Here is a 25,687-nt window from a genome sequence, read left to right as displayed (position 1 = left end):
TCACACCAACCCGAATTTAGCTTTGGCTTCCTACACCTTAAAAACCCCAGTATAAAAGACAGTGAAAACAGTGGGTGCCACCATATCTAGCAACAACAAAAAACCCAAAGCAGGACTATTACACGATAAACCTGAATCTGCTTTGTTTACTCGAGATTAATCTTTTAAAATTCTGCAGCAAGTGAACTGGTATCTTTGACAGCAGGTTTCAGTGAAAGTAGCTGAGTACCAAGCCAACTCGAGTAGAAATGATCTTTTTAATACACCGTTTCTGGCAAGAAGCAATAAATATCGAACAAAGTTTCAATGAAACGGCAAATACTGCAAGAAAAAAAAAAATGCAACTTGAAGAAAAAGATAAATTCCATAAATAACTCTAAGGAGCAAGGGTTTAATACATTAGTCCAGGGTTTAACACATTAGTCCAGTAAAGCAAGAAAGAATCAAAAAGCAGAAATTCCATCAATTGCAGGCTTGTTTATTTGGTTCAGAACCATAAAGCTAAGGCTTAATTAGAGAAGTATCAAGTACAATTATACACGTTGTCCTGAAATTTGGTTCCACCATAATGCACAGAAATTGTCATTTGTTGAGAATATACTGCAACCACAATGAACGAGTGGTGGTGTTCCGTGCTGTAACAATTGTGATTTCTGATGACTATCAAACATTTAGTCAAATATCCAGAAGTGAAATTCTGAAAGGGCTACAAAAGCAACCAACCTGAAGCCGGTCAGCAGTGCTTAGGACCAAAATGTTAATGGGTAATTTGAGATTCAAACAAATCGATTGAACAACAATTTCATAAATTATGCAAGACCCTGACATTCTAGCAGGTTTCCAGTAAGTGTATTGGTCTGAACAGTTGAACTGCTATTTTTGGAATAAATCCTAAATAGGTACAATGTTTTTATTTATTAACATTGGAACCATGTAATCATTTGGTAGAAGGCAGGATGACCAAACACCACCACAAATGAATATAGCAAGCTCTACCTGCTTGACATCGTATCCTAGTTTTGTACACATTTCCAACATGCAGTTTTTGCTTGGTGCTAGGGGCAATTCACCAAAATAAATTCATAAAATTCTACAGTGCAGCAAAGAAAAATCTCCAACTGGATATTAATTGCTTACGCATGAAATATTAACTACCAGGAGATACTATTCAGAGACCAAGCTGAGGAACAAATCAAACAGCATTGATCTTAGTTTGTTGTATAAAAGTGAGTGGGGGCCTCAAAATAGTGTAAATGCAATAAGTAATATGATCTAATGATTGTATGATGTTTTGCAATGTCGAGTCCCAAAGTGCCAATCTTTTGCAGAAGGCAAAAATTTGTTACCGTGAGAATCCCGAAAGATGAATGAAAAACTGTATGAAACCCGCACTTCAGGAACCCCTGACTGAAACACTATCACCAACATACACCAATAGAAAAGTAGCTTTGGTTTTCTGCAGCCACAGAAACAAGCAAACCCTGCAGTGTACTCTTACTGCTCACTCACCTGTTTTACATTGTAGCCAGCTTTAGCACTAGTTTCAATAAACATTACATTCAATTCTTTGGCTTTTCTTTCTCCTTCCTCGATTGCAACTTGCCTGAAAGCAAATGAAACAATTTTTGGGGAGGGAAATATTTTTGCATAAAAATTCTTAAAATTTCAATAAATCCAATAACACAACAGTAATAACTCTTCCCACACACAACAATATAAACTGACCCCCCCCCCCCCCCGCAACAGCTAATGGTGGCCAAAACTTTAATGTACATTACAAACGGCCATCTATGGTAAAACCCTTCCACCGACCCCCTCAGTGCACTTGGCCTTCTCAAGGTGCAAGAATTAAATCAGGTCACCCAGCCACACCAAGGTGCTTGATGGTGTAGTCAAACTCTAGCAAGTGGTTCAACGGCAAAGGCCAGAATGTCTGCCCCTGTCCGGAGCTCTGGCACAACCAAAACCCAAAAATCGCTACCAGCAGACAAGGCTCCAACCCAATGTTCAGGACTGTCGACATGGCATCAAAAAAAGGACCTCCAAAACCCACCAGCAGCTTTGAGCACGACCAGAACATCTGCACGCGGTTTGCCGGTCCCACTGAACAAAGATTGCACCTATCCTCCACCCCATTGTAAAACCGTCTCATTCTAACCTTCGGGAAGTGTGCTCAAAACACTACTTTTAACTGAATGACGGCTAAATCACTGGCTTTGAAAACAGACCAAGGCAGGCCAGCAGCATGGTTCAATTCCTGTCCCAGCCTCCCCGAACAGGCGCCGGAATGTGGCGACTAGGGGCTTTTCACAGTAACTTCATTTGAAGCCTACTTGTGACAATAAGTGATTTTCGTTTCGCTTTTTTCAGCCTCCCACAGTACGAGGTCACATTCACCTTCCTCAGAGCCTCACTCTAAACCGCCTGCTCCGAAATTGGCCCAAGCTCTTCTGCCCACTTTGCGTTCGCTCCCTCAATTGAGCCAGTATCCTTCCCCACTATCCACTGGTATATGTCAGACGTATTGGCCACCTCCGACCCTGTGCCAGATAAAATCTGCCCGAGCAAGGTAAAAGGCTGCCAGGAAAGCTGGAAAGTACTTTTTGACCCCGGCTACCCATCTGGATATACCTGAACCCATCAGGCATCTGCAAACCCATATTTTTCCTTCAGCTCCCCCAGGGTAGTGAACTGACCGTCTAATAACAAATCTTCCACCTTCTCCAACCCCTTCTCCTTCCACTCCCTAAACCCTGCTTCCTAGCCAAGCAGACTCAAATAACTAGTTTGCACAGATAGGAGCTAGCTTTGAAGCAGCCTTCAAATTAAAATGGAGCTGTCTCCAAATTTTAAACGTGGTTACTACCACCGGGTCGAGTGTTTCTTCGGCACCATCGGGAGCTAAGCAGATAAAACAATTTACAATAAATGTTAAATTAACTAGGAGTTAGGGTTGGAACAAATTAAATACTAGAGGTGAACTTTATGGAACAGGGATTTCACTACAGGCTTTACGTACATGTGATGCCCAAAACTCAAGAAGAAGTCTTCAAATTAGATTATCAAACACATGGAAAATTGCATCAAAAAGTAATGGATGCCTGGTAACAGCCCAAATTATAGAATCTCACTGCTAGCATATTATTAAAAATGTCCATAAATAGAATAGAGTGGCAAGTTCTGGCCAAAGCAAGAAATCCCCAGAAGAAAGTGATTGTGGCATCTGAAGGGCGCTTAAAATTTCTAGAATTGACAAAAGACAGTACAACGTTAGAAGAGTTATGGATCCTTGTTCTCAAATTAGGTTACAAGAGGATGAATAGGCAATTGTCCAAAAATATTTCAAACAAGATTATAACATCGCTCATTAATTTTAGACTGCAGCGCAGAAATGAAGTGTTACATTTATGGAATAATTTTATAAATGGCAATATTGCTATAAAACGTTAGAGATTAGTGAATATCCATGTATCCATTGATGTAGCTTTCCCGTTCTTAATTCTCTTCATTTCCTTCCTGTATAAATACAGAACTGCAAAACAGTATTTTACTTTTCCAACAGAGGCAACTAATGGCAAAAGCTTTTAAAGTCTCGCATTTCTGTAAATGACTAACATTCACAGGCATTGTCACAAGATGTGAACGCAAAAAGTAGTCATTTGGACCTCAACGATCAACTTCCAGCAACAGTGAAATTCTGTTTGAATTAAGCTGCATTTAAATTGTACAGAATCATTTCAAAAAAGTATATTTCCCCAAAAAGGCATCTTGAAAATATTGGATCCTCACAATTTCCCTATTGCTTGGTAGCCAAAGCAAGGGCAACTCACCATTATCAAAGTAATGTATTTAAAGCTGCAGACAGTCATTGTGAATTTTAAAATCATATTGTACTTTGAAGGAAAAATGTTAAGTTTCAGAATTGCTCCAATACATTTTAGTGCTAAACACTGCCAGTCATAATCTCTTCCACTCTATTTAAAAAGTTGTCGGTAGCCAATTATAAAATCCAAAGATTTAACGGTAGTAGTTGCAAGTGCAGCTAGCAGCAACATTATTTTTTTCTTTCTAGCGATTGTACCAGGACAGACAAGTGGACTCACATGAGCAGTGATACATTAAGACGACGATAGAATGAATTGGTTAAGTGCTGAAAGCAGGAGGAGAATGAGGAAAGGCATTAAGCTCTGACGAATGACGCACCATATTTTATTTCTCCGACTAAAACAGTCTTGGTGCAATGGACTAATTGGAAATGGGATTGGAAACAGTGATATGCTGTATAGGGTGGGTCTGGGAGAAGTCAAAGAAGCAATACACCAAGTGCTAAATTAGAATACAGTTGTAGAATGCTTTGTGCAGCTACCACACAAGTGAACATCAGCGACACAGACAGAGGCACATTCCTACAGCATCAGGAAAATATTTACAATCTCTAAAATCATGCTTCCATGTTAGGGGCCAAGTTATTTACATTATTAAACAGATGAGCAAATCATATCATGAATTGCTAAATCAACTTTCAGTATAATCCATCAAAATTTTAGTTGTGCAAAAGAAATGAAACAAGTTAAAATTACTCTACAAGATATTGTTGGATTACACATGAGCTTAAGGGGTAGTTTGTAGAATTCCATTCTTACTTTGACTTAGTGATTATATACTTCGCTTTATAATTTCAAAATGACCGGTTGCTAACTCTGCTTATGTACTAATTCCTCCCTCTACCCCAGCAGTCACAGAAATCAGGCTTTGTGATCAGCAATTTTTATATACCCCAGCACAATCACTCACATCAAAAAGCTCCAACTTGACAGTTACCTTGATTGCAAAATCAACATCTTCAAGGACAGTCAAAACGTGGCCTCTATATGAACTAACCAGCCAGTACAAGTTGTCCTTTATTGTTACTATGAATAAGGATTAATGTTCACAAGCCAAATATGCTTGAAAATATTCTACCCTAAAGTTTGGAATTGTGTATTTTCTCAACAAGTGTAGCATATTAAAGCCAAGAGGTAATGATGGTCATCAGATTCTGAGTGCATTATAGGAAGAACGTTGAAACTTTAAAGAGGATAAGATATGGATTCAGTAGTGTGTGGCCTCGTATGAGAAAGGCAGACTTAAATAATGGTTAACAAAATGTAGGTTATGAAGAAAACATGACAAATGTTTAAAATTATGAAGAATTGCACAACTAGGTAGAGGATGACTTGGCATTTCAATCCACCACCTTGTTCTCATGCTCACAGTTCTGCCTCAGCTGCTACGATGCTATTTGCTTTCTAACTGTACTGACCATTATTCTGCTACTAACACCTACTCTGGGCCAAAGCTTTAGTCTTTAAACTATCTTTACTATTCCCTTTGCCTTGGGTTCCAACGGCAGCACAGTAGCTAGCACGGTTGCTTCATAGTGCCAGGGACCCGAGTTCGATTCCCAGCTTGGGTCGCTGTTTGTGCAGAGTCTGCACATTCTCCCTGTGTCTATGTGGGTTTTCTCCGGGTGCTTGTCTCCTCCCACAAGTTCCAAAAGATGTGCTTGTTAGGTGAATTGGACATTCTGAATTCTCCCTGTGTACCCGAACAGGCAGCACAGTGACTAGGGGATTTTTACAACAACTTCATTGCAGTGTTGTTGTCAGCCTACTTGTGACACTAATAAAGATAATTATTTTGCTAATTTAGTCACTCCTACCCTCTAACCATCCCTGACCTATTTTGCTCCACATGCATCTCCCCCCTTTCTCAAGCATAAAACTCACTACATTTCTACTCTGCTCCAGTTCCAAAGAGTCACCATATTGGACTCAGTTTTTTTCTCCACAGATGCTGCCAGACCTGCTGAGTTTTTCCAGAATTATCTGTATTCAATATACAAGGAGACTGTTTCCAATGGTTGGGGGACAATTCTGAACAGCAACGTAGAAGAAATTTGTTTGTAGTAGAAACTGAAGGAACACTTTCAGGTTTAACGGTTGAAGCAGAAACTTCAGCTGGGGCTGATTTAGCTCACTGGGCTAAATCGCTGGCTTTTAAAGCAGACCAAGCAGGCCAGCAGCACGGTTCAATTCCCGTATCAGCCTCCCCGGACAGGTGCCGGAATGTGGCGACTAGGGGCTTTTCACAGTAACTTCATTGAAGCCTACTCGTGACAATAAGCGATTTTCATTTCATTTCATTTCAACTCTAGCCTGAAAGTTCCTGAGAGCTGCTCCATGTTGTCACAGCTGCTCTGCTGGAGCTTAGAGAGAAATTGCATTTGCATGCAGGGCTTCTACTACACTCTGGAGCAGATGGAGTGGAAGTGACTATGAGGAATTTATAGACCTATAATCAACTTTCAATATTTAATTAGATAAGTGAATGCCAGAAAGGGGTTCAAGGATATGGAAATAAGATGCAGAAATTAATAAGATAATCAAATGGTCTGGCATTTTGAAATTAACACCTGCAAGGTGACCGATTCATATTCATTATGAATTGATTGCCTGACTATGGGTCTGCAAATAAATTAGAGAAATCTTCCAGTTACACAAGACAATACATCACCACTCAAGCCTGGAGATCAAGGCTGTCTGGGTTGAAACATTGTGGATAATTACCAGTAGCAATATTCCGACAAATAAGTACAGAAAGTTGATGAAAACCTTTGAAACGGGGTTTGCTATGTGAAGATAACAGATTGCTTTCTAGCGTTGGCGGTTTCACAATTGGGATTACTGACAGTAAAGGTCTTACCTTTTATCTGCAAGATCTGTCTTATTTCCCACTAACATTATGATAACATCACTTCCTCTCTCTGTTCGGACATCATCGATCCATTTTGTGGTTTGTTGGAAGGAGTTTACATCTTTTGTTTTAGAAAGAGAGCGAGTATTAGATACAAACTGGCCCCAGCATTAAACATTTTTTATTTATTTTTTTGTTTGTTTTGAAAAGAATCAGTCCAATGAGACAAGACAGAGCAGAGAGCTTAAAGAAATTCAAAATGATGATTTGATCTGATTCCTCCGGTTCTTTAACACGATAATGGTGAAATGCAGGAAATAGCAAAGTGACCTAGGTAAATCTCAGCAATTTATTTTCTGTGAAATCAACAAAAGCCAATAAGCAACTTGCTTGAAGAATTAAATGAAAGCCTGATGTATTAAACTGCTTTACCCATAAATTGTTGCAGACTGTAGAATACCCACTTCCTTCAAAAACACTCAGAACAACATGAAATGTTTCACCTTGTATGAGGCACAGCTAATCACTATCAAAAGTAAACCACAAATAAATGAAATAAATATCATCTTGCACAAAAAATGGCCAGGCCCAGAGGACTGTCTAAATAGGACTGTTGATGCTTTCAATTAAAAATGTTTCAGAAGCAGTGCTACCCAGTTGAAGCCATTACTAGGCATAGTATATAGCTGGCGCTGGCAGGTGTAAAAGAAAGTTCCATTTTAGGTCATACCGAGAGGAAGTGACATTTCCCAAATGATCTTATTAAACTGACACCCTCAAGGTACAGAATTCAATCTGTCGACAAATATCAGGATAACCTCCAATCTTGCTACATTTTTAAAGTCATAAATGATTGGAAATATGCTTCTATTTTTCTGCTCCACAATATATTTTGGGCTCTTTCTCCAGTAAAGACCAAAATTTCAAGGGAATAAACTCACCTTCATCCTCCTCCTCTGACTGCAATTCAATTTCCACATACAAAACAGGATGCTGTTCATTGTACCACAGGGAACAAAAAAAGGTCTTAAAGGAATATCATCCCTTTAAGACCTTATCCAGAACTGTCAGATGATAAATGTTTTTTTGAAGGACAAGAAATAATCTGACAGATGTTTAAAATCATACGGCATTTTAAACTGGAGAGATATTTCCACTAGTTAATGGGCATAAATTTTAAATCACCAAAAGTACAGGAGGGATGTTACCAAAAAAAAGTTTCTCTTGCTGATCACTTTCAGCATATAGAATGCCTTGTGTGAAAAAGAATGACAGAGGCAAATCTATTGCAGATTATAAAAGGGAAGGGAATAACCATCTAAAGTCATAAAGAAAATGAGAAAAGGCATAGAAAAGGTGCTAGGCGAATGGCTTATAAAGGGAACCAGCCAATTACCTTCAATCTGTCTTGTAAAATTTTAGGATTAGCATTCTGAGTGAAATATTCTCACCTCTGTTTAATAATAGGTAAACTAAAGCTCTGTTTCTAAAAAGAACACAAGCTATCCATATTGAGCACTCCTAGCTTTCATTAACATAACAGCTTAGTGCCATACATCTATTAACTTAACAAGAATTAAGTTAAAAACATAACTGTGAGATTTCAATTAAAGAAAACTCAAACTAATTTTAAGCGAAAAGGACTGTGCCGCTGAACTGCTTGTGCCAGATAAAGTGTATCAATCAATAATATATTGTCCAGGACAGCACGGTGGCACAGTGGGTTAGCCCTGCTGTCTCTCGGCGCTGAGGTCCCAGGTTCGATCACAGCTCTGGGTCACTGTCTGTATGGAGTTTGCACATTATCTCTGTGTTTGCGTGGGTTTCGCCCCCACAACCCAAAGATGTGCAGGCTAGGTGAATTGGCCACGCTAAATTGCCCCTTAATTGGAAAAAATGAATTGGGTACTCAAAATTTATATTAAAAAAATATATCTTTGCCAGTAGTTTGGCATCAAAAAATAAAAAATAATATATTGTCCATTTGCCATGGTGAAGGCAATTTGATGAACTCAGTCCAAGTTCAAGCCATAAGCATGTCAAGGGATGAGAAAAGATTTTTTGTTCCATTAAAGTGTATCCCAAGGTTTCCTAACCTTCCAGTCCATCTCCATCTGCCAGCCCCTATATATGATTTCAAACACTTGGCACCCTTTGAAGAAAGTGCAACATGGTTTTTAAAATTATGTTTCACTAATTTATGGCCGTAGTAACTTCTGATATACTTAGTAATATTCAATATACCCATACATTTGATGACTTTGCTACCTTGTTTCTGCTGTGTTAATGTGGAGTTTCTCTATTCTGATGAACACACTATAAACTTAGCCTCATCTCTACTGGCATGTATTTGACTGCATTAACCACAACTTAAAAAAAAATAGTTTTTTCAATTTCTGTTTTGAAGTTAATTATTTGTTTCCAAACCCCTGTCTAAGTCTATCTATGTCAACCCCATTCTTCCCATTCTAACAGTCTTGCATCACATATGTATACACCCAATATATAATACTTTGACAGTATTAAACTTAATTTGCTATTTGCCTGCCTAATTGTACAGCAACTCTGTCCCTACTGTTCTCAAAACGTTAGCATCATTTCCAAATTAACAAAACAAACATTGACATCATGTAAATTGAAAACAGGAGAGGTGAGCCATCAACTTCTATAACAGCACATCAAGTAACTTTGAGGTCTGACACAACACAATTGTGCAAGCAATTCTACAGCATCTGCAATTACATTATAATTGAGAAAGCATTTGACCCTTAATGGTATGAAGTAGAAACCAGTAGTTCCAACGTTGGTGGGGCTGTCAATAAATCACAACTGGGTGTAAGAGGTGAAGGCAGAAGGAGCAATTTTCCACATTTACCACCTCACCTGATGTGAATTGTTGGGTGAAACCTAGCCAAAGATTCAGTGTCAAGTGGTATCAGATCATTGAAGAGCTCAGTCAAGCAATGTTTTAATCAGAACTAGAATGCTGCACAAATCCTGGAAGACTCAAGAGCCTTTCCATGATGAGGCATCTGGAAGAATTAAGAGCGGATATTTTGGTCAACACAGCCATTCAGGAAACAAGGCTACATGTTTATGGAGGTTACCGGCACACAAAATTAAATGGGAAAACAAGGACATTAATTTCTTAAAGGTACAGATGACAGCACACTATTGAATCTGGAGACTGATACGGAGCCAGGCCAAAACAAATGAGGAATAGGGCTAAAATATAGCTTGGAACTAATAAGCTTTGTTGAAATATTCATGAAGATAACTACACTGACACATTTGCCCCAGTACTAACATTTTTAAAACAAACGCCACCAGGAGCTCAATATGCTTTAAGCTCAAGAATCTCCAGTGAAAAATTTCCAATTTCAATTTAATGCAGTTAACCTCTGGAGTGGCCAAGAAACTTCATGGCAAGTGCAAATGCGAGTGTTGAAATACGAAATAAGAAATTTCTTATATCTTTTTCCAGACCCATGGTCAATTTTTTGCTTCAAGTGAAGTAAGAATACTGGAAGTGGAAGCTAAGTGAGCAAACTTCTACTTTTGACATGTAGCTTTAAGAATGTTGCCCTTTCTGGGCAGCATGGTGGCACAGTGCAGCCTCACGGTGCCAAGGTCCCAGGTTCGATCCCAGCTCTGGGTCACTGTGTGGAGTTTGCACATTCGCCCCTGCTTGCCTGGGTTTCATCCCCACAACCCAAAGATGTGCAGGGTAGGTGGATTGGCCATGCTAATTGCCTCTTAATGGTAAAAATGAATTGAGTACACTAAATTTTTAAAAAAAGAATGTTGCCCTTTAAGACCAACCTAACCACAAACATGAGAAGTTTAAACAAGCAAAGTATACCCCAGTTTAGTACACCACAAAGTATCAGGCATACGATCCTCTACATCAGAGGTCCTCACTTCAAATGAAATGCGCTGAGATTCTACCAAAACCTTGCGATTTTGAAAACTTCTCAAAGGGAAAGGCGGCAACGACGAGTTACCCTGGACTATTTTGGTCATCAAGAGAGTGCGCAACTCCAGAAGATTCAAGAAAGGGAATGTTTAGATTCAAAAGGAGAGAAGTTAGCGTGCATTTTTTCATGGAACTCAACCCAGTGATTGTCACTGCTGAACCTTACCTGGCGTGCTCCTCTAAAAGTGTGGCAATAATGCCAATGAATTCATAATATACCACAAGACCATTTCCTGTCTCAGTACAATACATTTACTCCAATCAAGTTCAGTTTTGAAGGCAACATTTACATGCACATGCTTAGTACAAAGGTAAGACATCTGTAGGATACAAAACTTTGCATGGGTCCAGGCCTTAAATGAAAATGGTTGTGTTTCATGTTGACAGTGTAAATATTCCATCCCATTTTCACAGAGGATTGAGCAAATCTATCTCTGACTCCAGAGTTCAAGTGTTAAACGTAGATTGATAGGGCTCCAAGTCTTATAAAATCCAAAATTCTACAAAAAATTAATGTGTACCGTAACTCACTAATTTATTGGGCACAGTTGCCTACAATTCAGCACAAAATTGGTTGCATTATTATTCATGGTAATATTCATATTGTTCAAAAAGTGGTGCTTCCAGGGCTGGTTTTAAGCCAAGTTGGAGTAGGAACTGAATTGTACTTTTGACTGTGCTACACCAGGCTCGGAAGTAATTGATGACAATACATGAAAATCTCAGATTTTCTTTCCCGAACTGACAATTGCAAAACTTCTGCAGACAGCCGTGACTGCAATCGTGGCTATTTTCACCACTACCAATTCTACACCCACACACATTCAAGTGAGACTGTGAATTTTGTCCTGCACAAAGTTATGAGGATGCATTTTGTAACATAGTGGGGGTGCCAGTTTCATTTTCAAATCTATACTAAGTTAACTGATTGTAGCAGGTACTCCGATTGGATTGTAATTGGTTTTGCTAGTATGGGAAAGGGGGTAGGGCTTCAGCTTCCAATTTCTGTACAGATATCCTTCAGGAAAAATGCATATGAATGGATGTTAGAAGAGATGAGGAACAAGCTCTGCTGTAATGTTCCCAGACAATTTAACACCACCAAGGTGCATTCACAAAATAAGTCACTTTTAAGAGACACTGGGTGGCTTCTAAGTGACCATGTGATAGCATGCTAATAAAAGTCAGCATCTTCCATACCGGGAATAAACAGAAAAAGAATGAGTGCTAATCGTGCATCAATGTGTTTAATTATATGCAGGCAGAGATCATTTTTAAAAATATATTCTTGCATGGGAATAAGCATCACTGGCTAGGTCAGCCTTTATTGCCCAATCCTAATTGCCTGTAAGAAGATTATGGTGAGCCACCTTCTTGAACTGCTGCAGTCTAAGTGGTGTACGTATTATGAAGGGAGTTGCAGGGTTTTGACCACGCAACATTGAAGGAATGCCAATACAGTTTCAAATGTGTGGCGTGGAGGGGAACTTGCAGGTGGTGGTGTTCCCATGTATTTGTTGCCCATGTCCTAAATCTAGAGGTTTAGAGGGGATCTGAGGAAAAACCTTCCACCCAGAGGATGGTGGGAATCTGGAACTGTCTGAAAGAGTGTTATAGGTGGGAACCCTCAGCATTTAAAACATATTTAGATGAGTACTTGAAACACTATAGTGTACAAGGCTACGGACCAAATGCCAGAAAATTAGTTCAAAATAGGTGTTTGATGGCCAGCACGGGCACAATGAGCCGAAGGGCCTCTTTCTATATCGTAAAACTCTATGACTCTAGGTTTAAGTTGAGCATATTTAAAGAGGTACTTGCTGAAACTATATTTGGAATTAAATTAGGAGATATAATTTTGTAATGTTTCACTCAAAACAAATACGAGATTGAGTAAAGATGGACTCCCAGCATCCATTCTTCACCAAATGGCTTTCTGGAATAAAACACTAAAACATCTTTAACAAGGTCAATCTCCAAATAAAAATGAGGAATTTTAATTCTCAAGGCCGAAGAATTCAGATTTGTTTTTTATTCTCAAGCTGGAGTTAACTGTCCTTGTCAGACCACTCCGTTGACACTAACAGGGAGTAACCTCACCCATTCCAAAGTGTTTTACAGGAAACAGCAGTCACAACTTGAACTGGCCGGAGTGCTGCCGCAGAATAGAGAAATCAAGCTAAACTCGTTAAAATGTGTATTCTCACTGGTTGTATTTGCCACCAGAGGTCAGATAATTTGCATAACAACACATTTGCAACCCATGCTGCTTCTTATGGAATTCTCTACATTTGCAACAACACCAGATTAGTTTAGCAAGAGTGTTTTCCTCAGAATTTCTATGCTATCAAGAACACAGACAATATAAAAAAAATAAATTCTCTTCAAGCTAACATAAATTGGAGCATATTTAACTATAAATATTAAAATTTCCTTCAAATTAATCATTTTACAATGTAATCAAAATTGCACCAAAGTTGTGGGTTCAAAGGCCTCAAATTGTTCAAGAATAAAATTCAAATTCTACCAAAAAAATAAGGAATGCAAGCCCATATGCTCATACCTTGAAATTTTAATGCAATAAACTTGCTAGCTCATCACCGCAAACACTGGTATGAATGAATAAAACACACAAGCATTTCAATCCTTTGTAAGTATATAGATGGGTCAGCCAGCCAATATCAAATGACCAAAACTGGAGATCTGGAACTCTGTGGATGCTAGATCAAATTGAATTTTCAAAATGGAGGTCAACAGTTTTTAATGAGGCAAGTGTATCAAACAAGGTAAGTAAAGGCACAGAATGGATCTCAGAATGGCCTAATCCATTGAGTTCCAGTGTAATCCATTAAACCTCGAGATTTACCTTTAGTTAGTTGAGTAATGTTTATCTGTTCCTCTTACAAGAGCTTAACCTGTTTAACAGTTAAACAGGCTGGATCGATCCAGTTCTAGGACAGGTTGGAGGCCTGCGGCGGCTAAGGTGCTGAGGGGGTTTATGGACCAGATGGGAGGGGTGGATCCTTGGAGGTTCGCGAGGCTGAGGGCCAGGGAATTTTCATACTTCTCCCATGTGTATAAGGCCTACTCCCGGATCAATGTCTTTGTTTTGAGTAGGGCGCTGATTGCGGGGGTAGTGGACGCTGAGTACTCGGCGATAGCCATTTCTGACCATGCCCCACATTGGGTGGACCTCGAGCTGGGGGAGGAAAGGGACCAGCGCCCGTTGTGGCGCTTGGAGGTGGGGCTGCTGGCGGACGAGGATGTGAGGGGGCGGGTTCGAAGGATGCATCGAGAGGTACCTGGAGGCCAACGATAATGGGGAGGTCCGAGTGGGGACGGTCTGGGAGGCGCTGAAGGCAGTGGTTCGGGGGGAGTTGATCTCCATTCGGGCCCACAGGAAGAGAGGGGAGCAGAGAGAAAGGGAGAGATTGGTGGGGGAGATGGTGAGGGTGGACAAAAGGTACGCAGAGGCCCCGGAGGAGGGATTGCTGAGGGAGCGGTGCAGCCTTCGTGCCGAGTTCGACTTGTTGACTACCAGAAAGGCAGAGGCACAATGGAGAAAGGCTCAGGGTGCGGTGTACAAGTATGGGGAGAAGGCGAGTAGGATGCTGGCACACCGGCTCCTAAGCGGGATGTGGCTAGGGAGATTGGTGGAGTTAAGGACTGGGGAGGAAATGTGGTGCGGAGGGGGGGTAGACATTAATGGGGTCTGCAGGGACTATGAGAGAATATATCGGTCCGAACCTCCGGCGGAGAAGGGGGGGATGGGGTGCCTTTTGGACCGGCTGAGATTCCCGAGGGTGGAGGAGGGACAGGTGGAGCGTCTGGGGGCGCCAGTTGAGCTTGAGGAGCTGGTTAAAGGGATAGGGAACAGTCGGGGAAGGCGCCAGGGCCAGATGGGTTCCCTGTTGGATTTTACAAGGCTTGTGCAGACCTGTTGGGCCCCCTGTTGGTTAGGACCTTAAACGAGGCGAGGAAGTTGGCAAATGGAGTTTAATGTGGAGAAGTGTGAGGTGATTCACTTTGGAAAGAATAACAGGAATGCGGAATATTTGGCTAATGGTAAAATTCTTGGTAGTGTGGATGAGCAGAGGGATCTCGGTGTCCATGTACATAGATCCCTGAAAGTTGCCACCCAGGTTGATAGGGTTGTGAAGAAGGCCTATGGTGTGTTGGCCTTTATTGGTAGAGGGATTGAGTTCCGGAGCCATGAGGTCATGATGCAGCTGTACCAAACTCTGGTACGGCCGCATTTGGAGTATTGCGTACAGTTCTGGTCGCCTCATTATAGGAAGGACGTGGAAGCTTTGGAACGGGTGCAGAGGAGATTTACCAGGATGTTGCCTGGTATGGAGGGAAAATCTTATGAGGAAAGGCTGATGGACTTGAGGTTGTTTTCGTTAGAGAGAAGAAGGTTAAGAGGTGACTTAATAGAGGCATACAAAATGATCAGAGGGTTAGATAGGGTGGACAGCGAGAGCCTTCTCCCGCGGATGGAGGTGGCTAGCACGAGGGGACATAGCCTTAAATTGAGGGGTAATAGATATAGGACAGAGGTCAGAGGTGGGTTTTTTACGCAAAGAGTGGTGAGGCCGTGGAATGCCCTACCTGCAACAGTAGTGAACTCGCCAACATTGAGGGCATTTAAAAATTTATTGGATAAGCATATGGATGATAAGGGCATAGTGTAGGTTAGATGGCCTTTAGTTTATTTTTTCCATGTCGGTGCAACATCGAGGGCCGAAGGGCCTGTACTGCGCTGTATCGTTCTATGTTCTATGTTCTATGAAGGGGGGGGGGGGGCTTTGCCCCTGACGATGTCTTGGGCGCTGATCTCCTTGATCCTTAAGCGAGACAAGGATGCCCTGCAGTGTGGGTCATACAGGCCGATCTCACTCCCGATTGTGGACGCCAAGTTGTTGGCACAGATCTTAGCCACACGGATAGAAGATTGTCTGCCGCAGGTTATCCACGAGTATCAAACGGGGTTTGTGAAGGGGAGGCAGCTGAACACTAATATACGGAGGCTCTTGAACGTTATTATGAAGCCGGCGGTGGAAGGGGAGGCAGAGATAGTGGTGGCGCTAGATGCGGAGAAGGCTTTTGATAGGGTCGAGTGGGGGTACTTGTGGGAGGTGCTGGAAAGGTTCGGGTTTGGGGAGGGGTTTGTCAGTTGGGTGAGGCTGTTGTATGAGGCCCCGATGGCGAGTGTGGCCACGAATAAGAGGTCGGAGATTTTCGACTATACCGAGTGACGAGGCAGGGGCGTCCCCTGTCCCCCCTACTTTTTGCGCTGGCAATTGAACCCCTGGCTATGGCGCCGAGGGAGTCGGGGGATTGGAGGGAGTCCGGGGTGGGGAGGAGCACAGAGTGTCGCTCTATGCGGATGACCTATTGTTGTATGTGGCGGACACGGTGTGGGGAATGCCGGTGGTGATGGGGATTCTCCGGGACTTTGGGGATTTCTCAGGGTATAAGCTTAACTTTGGGAAAAGCGAGCTGTTTGTGGTACACCCGGGGGACCAGGAGGGGGGGGGATTGGGAGGCTCCCACTGAAAAGGGCGGAGAGGAGCTTCAGGTACTTGGTGGTTCAGGTGGCCAGGAGCTGGGGGGTCTTGCATAAGCTGAACCTCACACGGCTGGTGGAGCAAATGGAGGAGGAGTTTAAGAGGTGGGACATGCTGCAGCTGTCTTTGGCGGGTAGGGTGCAGTCAGTCAAGATGACGGTGCTCCCGAGGTTTCTGGTCCTGTTCCAGTGCCTCCCCATCCTTATCCCGAAGGCCTTTTTCAGGCAGGTTAGCAGGAGCATTACGGCGTTTGTGGGCACATGGGACTCCAAGGGTGAGACGGGTGTTCTTGGAGCGGGCGGGCGGGGGGGGGGGGGGGCTGGTGTTGCCCAACCTCTGTGGGTATTATTGGGCTGCCAACGCCGTGATGGTGCGTAAGTGGGTAATGAACGGGGAGGGGGCGGCATGGAAGAGGCTGGAGATGGCATCCTGTGTGGGTACGAGCCTGGAAGCGCTTGCAACGGCGCTGCTGCCGCTCCCTCCGACAAGGTGCTCAGGGAGGCCAGCAAACCATGTCCACATGTTCTGGGCATGCCCAGCACTGGGGGAATTTTGGAAGGGTGTAGCAAGGATGGTATCGAGGGTGGTAGGATCCAGGGTCAATCCAGGCTGGGGACTCGCAATATTTGGGGTTGCAGTGGAGCCGGGAGTGCAGGAGGCGAAAGAGGCCGTGTTCTGGCATTTGCGTCCCTAGTAGCCCGGCGGAGGATTCTTCTTCAGTGGAAGGATGCGAGGCCCCCAAGCGTGGAGGCCTGGGTCAACGATATGGCGGGGTTTATTAAATTGGAGAGGGTGAAATTTGCCCTAAGGGGGTCAGTGCAGGGGTTTTTCAGGAGATGGCAACCATTCCTAGATCTCCTGGCAGAGCGATAAAAACAAAAGGTCAGCAGCAGCAGGGGGGGGGTCTCTTTGTTTTTGTTTTGGGTTGAATATCTGTTTTTTGCCAATGACAGGCGTTAATTTATTGTTTCTCTTTTGTATTTACGGCGGGGGTGGTCTGTTTTTTTTTTGTTCTTAGAATTTTCTGTTATTGTTTTCTTTTTTGTGAAAATTTGAATAAAAATTATTGAAAAAAAAAACAAAAAGCAGTTAAACAAGAGGTTGCATCAACCGATTCTTTCTTTATGGAAGTAGGTAACTCTAGTGTGGACAAGTAATCAGAGCGTGGTACAGCTATCCCGCATTGAACAAAGGACAGCCAATATGATAAAAAAGTCATTTCTTGGTCCAAACATGTTGAATTTTTGAGATAAGTGGCTGCCCTTGACATTAAGACAGCATTCGACAAAGTGTGGCACCAAGAAGCAAAGTAAAACCAAAGTCAATGGGAATTAGACAGGAAAAAAATACTTCAGTGGTTGGAGTTATACCTAACAAAGGAAATGATCGAGACTGTTGGGAGGCCAATCATCTCAAATCTGGGACATTGTTGTAGGAATTTCTCAATATCGTGATCAATAACTACCCTTCATGAGGTCAGAGATTAGACTGTTTACTGATGGCTGCATGCTGTTTGGCCTATTGCAATCCTTCCAAAAAATGAAGCAATCTGTCTTCACACGTGAAAGGCTAAGACAGCATTCAAACTTGGTTCATACACAGCAACTAAGTTTCACTCTGTACTGTCAATTACCACCCCACCAAAAGAATCAAATTACTTCCTCCTGGCATCAAATTCCACAAGTACTTGGACTGCATCAGTCACAAATACCATGGCTACTACAGCTGCTCAGAGGTGGTATATTCTCGACTCCTTGAAACATCTCAACCATCGCCAATGCACAAAACAAGAGTGTGAGGGAACATTTATGTCCAGATGGGTGTACCCAAGAATCGTGCAATAAAAAGGATGCAACAGTCCATGTGATTGGTAGCACATCCTCTGCCTTAAAGATCCATTCCCTTCACAACCTGCACACCATAACTGCAATGTACAACATCTACAGGATGCACTTGCATAATTTGTCAAGACTTCTGGCAAATGAACTTCCAAAACCATGACCTGCACTATCAAACATGAAGGATAACAGATGTATGTGAACGCCACCCAGCAGGCGGCGGGGCCCGCGGGGCGCTGCAGCAGGCGGCGGGGCCCGCGGGGCGCTGCAGCAGGCGGCGGGGCGCTGCAGCAGGCGGCGGGGCCCGCGGGGCGCTGCAGCAGGCGGCGGGGCCCTGCAGCAGGCGGCGGGGCCCGCGGGGCGCTGCAGCAGGCGGCGGGGCCCGCGGGGCGCTGCAGCAGGCGGCGGGGCCCGCGGGGCGCTGCAGCAGGCGGCGGGGCCCGCGGGGCGCTGCAGCAGGCGGCGGGGCCCGCGGGGCGCTGCAGCAGGCGGCGGGGCCCGCGGGGCGCTGCAGCAGGCGGCGGGGCCCGCGGGGCGCTGCAGCAGGCGGCGGGGCCCGCGGGGCGCTGCAGCAGGCGGCGGGGCCCGCGGGGCGCTGCAGCAGGCGGCGGGGCCCGCGGGGCGCTGCAGCAGGCGGCGGGGCCCGCGGGGCGCTGCAGCAGGCGGCGGGGCCCGCGGGGCGCTGCAGCAGGCGGCGGGGCCCGCGGGGCGCTGCAGCAGGCGGCGGGGCCCGCGGGGCGCTGCAGCAGGCGGCGGGGCCCGCGGGGCGCTGCAGCAGGCGGCGGGGCACGAGGTGCTGCAGCAGGCAGCGGGGCCCGCGGGGCGCTGCAGCAGGCGGCGGGGCCCGTGGGGCACGAGGTGCTGGAGCAGGTGGCGGGGCACGAGGTGCTGCAGCAGGCGGCGGGGCCCTCGGGGCACGAGGTGCTGCAGCAGGCGGCGAGCCCTCGGGGCACGAGGTGCTGGAGCGGGCAGCGAGCCCTCGGGGCACGTGGTGCTGGAGCGGGCAGCGAGCCCTCGGGGCACGTGGTGCTGGAGCGGGCAGCAAGCCCTCGGGGCACGTGGTGCTGGGGCCCGCGGGGCGCTGCAGCAGGGGGCGGGGCGCTGCAGCAGGCGGCGGGGCCCGCGGGGCGCTGCAGCAGGCGGCGGGGCCCTGCAGCAGGCGGCGGGGCCCGCGGGGCGCTGCAGCAGGCGGCGGGGCCCGCGGGGCGCTGCAGCAGGCGGCGGGGTCCGCGGGGCGCTGCAGCAGGCGGCGGGGCCCGCGGGGCGCTGCAGCAGGCGGCGGGGCCCGCGGGGCGCTGCAGCAGGCGGCGGGGCCCGCGGGGCGCTGCAGCAGGCGGCGGGGCCCGCGGGGCGCTGCAGCAGGCGGCGGGGCCCGCGGGGCGCTGCAGCAGGCGGCGGGGCCCGCGGGGCGCTGCAGCAGGCGGCGGGGCCCGCGGGGCGCTGCAGCAGGCGGCGGGGCCCGCGGGGCGCTGCAGCAGGCGGCGGGGCCCGCGGGGCGCTGCAGCAGGCGGCGGGGCCCGCGGGGCGCTGCAGCAGGCGGCGGGGCACGAGGTGCTGCAGCAGGCAGCGGGGCCCGCGGGGCGCTGCAGCAGGCGGCGGGGCCCGTGGGGCACGAGGTGCTGGAGCAGGTGGCGGGGCACGAGGTGCTGCAGCAGGCGGCGGGGCCCTCGGGGCACGAGGTGCTGCAGCAGGCGGCGAGCCCTCGGGGCACGAGGTGCTGGAGCGGGCAGCGAGCCCTCGGGGCACGTGGTGCTGGAGCGGGCAGCGAGCCCTCGGGGCACGTGGTGCTGGAGCGGGCAGCGAGCCCTCGGGGCACGTGGTGCTGGAGCAGGCAGCGAGCCCTCGGGGCACGAGGTGCTGGAGCAGGCAGCGAGCCCTCGGGGCACGTGGTGCTGGAGCAGGCAGCGAAATCTTGCGGCGCGAGGTGCTTTAACAGGCTGTGAGATCTCACGGCAGGAGGGAGTGAGGTATGAGCCTCTCCAGGTGGGGGGGGGGTTCATATCCCAGTTCGGGAACAATAATAGAGACGTGACCTTACAGGGTAGCAGGTAGGTGATTGGCTGGTGAGTATGTGTCATTTATCCAATCTAGACAAGGATATTTCCAAAGTGGCAAGTGGACCATTGATTCAAATATTAATAGAAACTCAAACAGGATTAGATGCATTAATTAAAATGTAAAGAAATAAATGATACACAGTAAAGATAGCAGGGCTGTGGCTGCAATATGTGGGGGCTCAATGACACCAGTATGATCCATGAGAAACAGATCTGCACCAAGTGTCCACGGCTCAAGAAGCTTTGGCTCATTGAGTTATTGTCTGAGCTACGAACACAAGATGCATCATGGAGCGGGAAAGTTGCTTGGATAGTCTATTCCAGGAGGCAGCCGCACCGCTTAGGACAGTGCTGTCTGATTTGGTGTGGTCAGTGGCAGGAAGGTGTGATTGAATGAGACAGGCAAGGGGATTGAGAAGGTAGAAGTTGGGCAACCTCAGCCCTTCCAACTGTTCCAGGAGTTTGAGGTTCCTTCAGCTTGCATGGATGAGCAAACTGTCCGTGGCTCTGTGGTACGGGAAGTCATTTTTTGAGGGGGCGGGGAGAGTGTAGGAATGTAGTGGTATTAGGAAAAGGATAGTTGGTGGGAGGGCACAGTGAACACGGCTCTCTCTCTGTAGTGGAGTGCAGATTTACACTGTGCTGTCTGCCTTGTGTGTAGGTTCAGGACATCTGCTCTGGGGCGGAGGGGAACTTGCAGTAGGAGAAGGAGGATTCAGTTGCTGTGGCCCACGATGATACCAAAAACAGAGAGGACTAGGAAAGAGATTCTGCATAAGTAGTATGAGCAACTAGGGGCCAAATTAAAAAGCAGAGCAATGAAGGCATAATCTCTGCATTATTACCCGAAGTAACAATAACAGTAATAATAATCAAAACGTAGCAGGAAGTAACAGAGCATACAAACTTAACAGCAGAACAGCAATAAGTTCACAAAAATATGAAAATACAGAACTAATAGTTTGTTATCTGAATGCCTGTAACAAAACAGATTAATTGTCAGCTCAAATAAAAATAAATTATGATCTGATGTCCATCACAGAGACATGGCTACATGATGACCAATGCTGGGACCTGAATATTCATGGGTACTTGATGTTCCGGAAGGACAGGAAGCTAGGAATAGGTGGTGGGATGACATTCGTACAGTCGGGTGAGATGATCTTAGATCAACATCAAAATATATAATGCAATTTAGTAGAGATAAGAAATAGCAGTGGGGGAGGTGGCAAGTGTGAAAGTAGTTGCTATGCCTAACAGTAACAAAACTGAAGGATGTGGGGTGGGTATAGGAAGAAACATTGAAGGAGATACTTCATAATGTTCCGCAAAGATGCATTCCAGTGAGAAAGAGGAAATAAATGCATCGGCCGTGACCAACTAAGGAAGTTAAAGTTGAAAAATAAATATATAATTCTGTGAAAATTTGAGGTAGTTCAAAAGATTGCACAGCGTTTAAAAAACAGCAAGGGATGATTAAAAAATTAATACGTTCGGAGAAACTGGAAGAAGAAAACATTTGATAGCAGAGTTTCGACAAGTATTTAAAAAGGAAAAGAGTAAATAAAGTAAGCATGAGACCTCTAGAACGTCCGTCTGCAGAATTAATGGGAAATATGGAAATAGCAACAAGTCTCGATCTTCAAAGGCAGTACGGTGGCACAGTGGTTAGCATTGCTGCCTCATGGTGCCGAGATCCCAGGTTCGATCCCAGTTCTGGGTCAGTACATTCGCCCCGTGTTTGCATGGGTTTCGCCCCCACAACCGAAAGATGTGCAGGGTAGGTAGATTAATTGCCCCTTAATTGGAAAAAATAAATTGGGTACACTAAATTTATTTTTTAAAAGTGCTGATTCTTCACTGTAGAAGATGCAAATAACATCCCAGAAATACTTGTAAATCAGGAAAGGAAAGAGAGGAAGGAATTTAAAAGAATTACATTAATCGGGGGGGGGGGGGGGGGGGGGGGGGGGGGGGGGGGGGGTGGGGTTCCGTTGAAATTATTAGAACTAAAGATTGACAAGTCACCAGGACCTGATGGACTTCAACCTAGACTCCTACAAGTGGCTGCATATATAGTAGATGCATTGGTTTTAATTTTCCAAAATGCCCTTGAATCTGGAAACTTCCATCAGATTGGAAAATAGCAAATGTAACTCCTCTAGATCAGAAAGGAAGGAGACAAAAATCAGGTAACTACTGACCTGTTAACCTAACATCTGTTAAAGGGAAAACAATATAATCTATTTTCATAGAATTTACAGTGCAGAAGGAGGCCATTCGGCCCATCGAGTCTGCACCAGCTCTTGGAAAGAGCACCCTACCCAAGGTCAACACCTCCACCCTATCCCATAACTCAGTCACCCCACCCAACACTTAAGGGCAATTTTGTACACTAAGGGCAATCCACCTAACCTGCACATCTTTGGGAGGAAACCGGAGCACCCGGAGGAAACCCACGCACACACGGTGAGGATTTGCAGACAGACAGTCAGACAGACAGTGATCCAAGTAGGAATCGAACCTGGGACCCAATGCTACCGTGCTGCCCGTTTATTGAGGCTTTGGCAGGGAACCTTAGGCGGGGTCAACATTTATCATTATTTTTATTAGTTTTATTTTTATTTATTTATTTTTATTTATTTACATGGTTTTGTGAAAGGGAAATCATGTTTGACTAATTTATTACAGTTCTTTGAGGACGTAACAAGCAACATGGATAAAGCGGAACCTGTAGATGTGGTGTCCTTAAGATTTCCAGATCGCATTTGATAAGGTGCCACACCAAAAGTTACTACAGAAAATCATATGCTATAGGGGTAACATATTAGCATAAAGGATTCGCTAGCCAAAAATCAGAGAGCATGAATAAATCAGTCATTTTTGGGTTGGCAAGCTGTAGCCAATGGAGTGCCACAAGGATTAGCGTTGATGTTTCAACTATTTACAATCTATATCAATGACTTGGATGAAGGGACCGAATGTATAGTTGTTAAATTTGCAGATGTTACATAGATAAGTAAATTGTGAAGGAGATGCAAAGAAACTTAGGTAGGTTAAGTGAGTGGGCAAAGAACTGGCAGATGGAGTATAATGTGAACTTGTTCTCTTTGGCAGCAAGAACAGATAAGCTGTAGATTATTTAAATGGATAAAGGCTATAAAACCTTTTTTTTAAAATAAATTTAGAGTACCCAATTATTTTGTTTTCAATTAAGGGGCAAATTAGCATGGCCAATCCACCTAACCTGCACATCTTTGGGTTGTGGGGGTGAAACCCACGCAGACATGGGGAGAATGTGCAAACTCCACATGGATTGACCCAGGGCTGGGATTCGAACCCGGGTCCTCAGCGCCGTAATCCCAGTGCTAACCACTGTGCCGCATGCTGAAAGGCTGTAAAATTTGACAATACAGGGGGATCTTGGAACATGAATCACAAAACATTATTATGCAGGTACAAGTGATCAGGGAGCAACTGAAGTGATGTTGCTTATTACAAGGGTAATGGAATATATAAAAATAGGAAGTTTTGCTGAAATTGTACAGGGCATTGGTGAGCACTGCATGGAGTTTTGGCCATTTTACTTGAGAAAGGGTTTAATAGCATTAGAAGCTGTACACAGGTTATCTCAACTGATTCTGGGGACGAGGGGGTTATCTTGTGAGGAAAGGTGGACAGATTGAGCCTATATCCATAGAGTTCAGAAGAATAAACGGTGATCTTATTGAAACACAAGATCCTGAGGCCATGAGAGAATATTTCCCCTTGTAGAAGAGACTAGTGCTAGGGGACAGAGTTTAAAACGAAGGGATCTCCCATTTAAATGAGAGATGAGATTCAGGGTTGGTCTGTGGAATTCTCTTCTCCCAAGAGCAGTGGAGGCCGAGTTAGATAAATTCTTGATTGATAAGAGGGTAGGTCACAATCAGTCATTATCTTATCAAATGGTGGAGCAGGTTTGAGGGGCTGAATAGCCTCCTCCGGCTTCTAATTTATATATTTGTATCCTAACTTGTCACTCCTTCATCACTGCTGGGTGAAATTCCCAGAACTCCCAGCAGCACATGGACTAGAACAGTTCAAAGCAGGGGCTAAAAATGCTGGACTTGCTAGTGATGTCTATTGAAAATAAATGCTTTAAAACGTATATTATGCCAGAACTTGACCAGAGAACTTTCACTTCCAAAATAATCAGACATAGCTTGCAGAATTGAAGTGTTTTATTAAGGCAACATGTCCCAAGTTATAGCAATGTATTTACTTGGAAAAGTTGAGACTACAAACCAACTGGAAAATTGTATAAACACTCCCCCAACATTCAAGCACCATTTGGTTTAACCCAAGGCCAAACAAATAACTATGGTCACCAGAAACACAACCAGATTTTCTTCACAGGCCTATTGAGGAGGTTATGCAAAAGTGCAAGTGACAACAGGGGATGCACATGCCAATTAGAAGCCAATGTTAGAATAGCAAAAGGCCCCACTCACTTGTAATATCATAGACAACAACTGCAACAGTAGAGTCACGAATGTAGCTAGGAATCAAGCTCCTGAACCGCTCCTGACCTGCTGTGTCCCATAACTGCAACCGCACCTAGTCATCAGGCAAACAACAGCAAGAAAAGGGAGGAATAAGAACATCAAGGGCTGTTCCCTTTTGAACATCAAAACTTTATATACCTACTTGTGATATCGTAAACTACTACAGCTGCAGCTGAATCACGGATGTAACTGGGAATAAGGCTACGGAAACGCTCTTGGCCTGCAGTATCCCAGAGCTGAAGCCGTATCTGTAGGATGGGAAAAAAAGTCAAAGAGAACAAAGCCAATGGCAAGCACTAAAACACACAAAGCAACGGAAAAGTGAAAAAAAAAAGCTAATACAGAGACTAAAAACGCAATGGCTGTAAACTGTTAAAACCATTATAAAATCAGTGTTAACCTCATGTCACACAAGGTGGTATGGTGTCACATAGCGATGGATGGAAAATGTTTAGAATCACCTCCATTCCATAGTTTTGTCATCTGCAAATAATAAAATCCATACCAATTTAAGATGCCTTTTATATTTGTGTCAATGGATTGGACACGATCACGGTGAGCAGAAATATGGATCAAACACAACTGGGTGTTCCTGATGTTGGATTTAACAAGTAGCGCTGGCTGTGAGAAACTAATTTTGGGAGCTGATGATTCAACCACGCCACTGATAGTTATACAAAAGCAGTTTTTTTTTTTTAAATGTTAAAGATGAAAAAACAAATCTGTCTTTCCATGAGTGTTCAAATCCCCCCCCAATCCAGAATAATCTGGGTTTGGGGTAGTTCCAGCACAGCTTTCTAGACTGTTCAAACAGGAGTCATTGCTAACCAGCACCATGATATACTGTGACAGTGCATATGTTAATAATCAGGCATTTCAAAATTCTGAGAGTTTATGCTACCAGAATAGAATGTGGCATAATTTTGTGATGCAATTTTTGTTGCGAATGTATAGAAATACTGAC

General features: G+C 44.8%; 1 protein-coding gene across 2 annotated transcripts in view; it reads right to left on the bottom strand.

Annotated features, from left to right (window-relative positions):
• The window catches only part of rab6a (RAB6A, member RAS oncogene family), a 100,215-nt gene that overhangs the window by 17,647 nt on the left and 56,881 nt on the right, over positions 1-25,687 (bottom strand). Inside the window, exons 4-6 of one of the 2 annotated variants that reach the window (XM_038818931.1) lie at positions 24,866-24,971; positions 6,745-6,856; positions 1,510-1,603 (exon numbers count right to left, since the gene is read on the bottom strand). In XM_038818931.1, coding sequence (XP_038674859.1) covers positions 1,510-1,603; positions 6,745-6,856; positions 24,866-24,971 — 312 coding nt within the window. Of the gene's footprint in view, positions 1-1,509; positions 1,604-6,744; positions 6,857-24,669; positions 24,776-24,865; positions 24,972-25,687 lie in introns of both variants that reach the window. The other variant, XM_038818930.1, reaches the window with a different exon arrangement.

This window comes from Scyliorhinus canicula, chromosome 14 (assembly GCF_902713615.1).
Source record: "Scyliorhinus canicula chromosome 14, sScyCan1.1, whole genome shotgun sequence".
NCBI classification, from domain to species: domain Eukaryota; kingdom Metazoa; phylum Chordata; class Chondrichthyes; order Carcharhiniformes; family Scyliorhinidae; genus Scyliorhinus; species Scyliorhinus canicula.
This window is presented reverse-complemented; position numbering and strand designations above follow the sequence as displayed.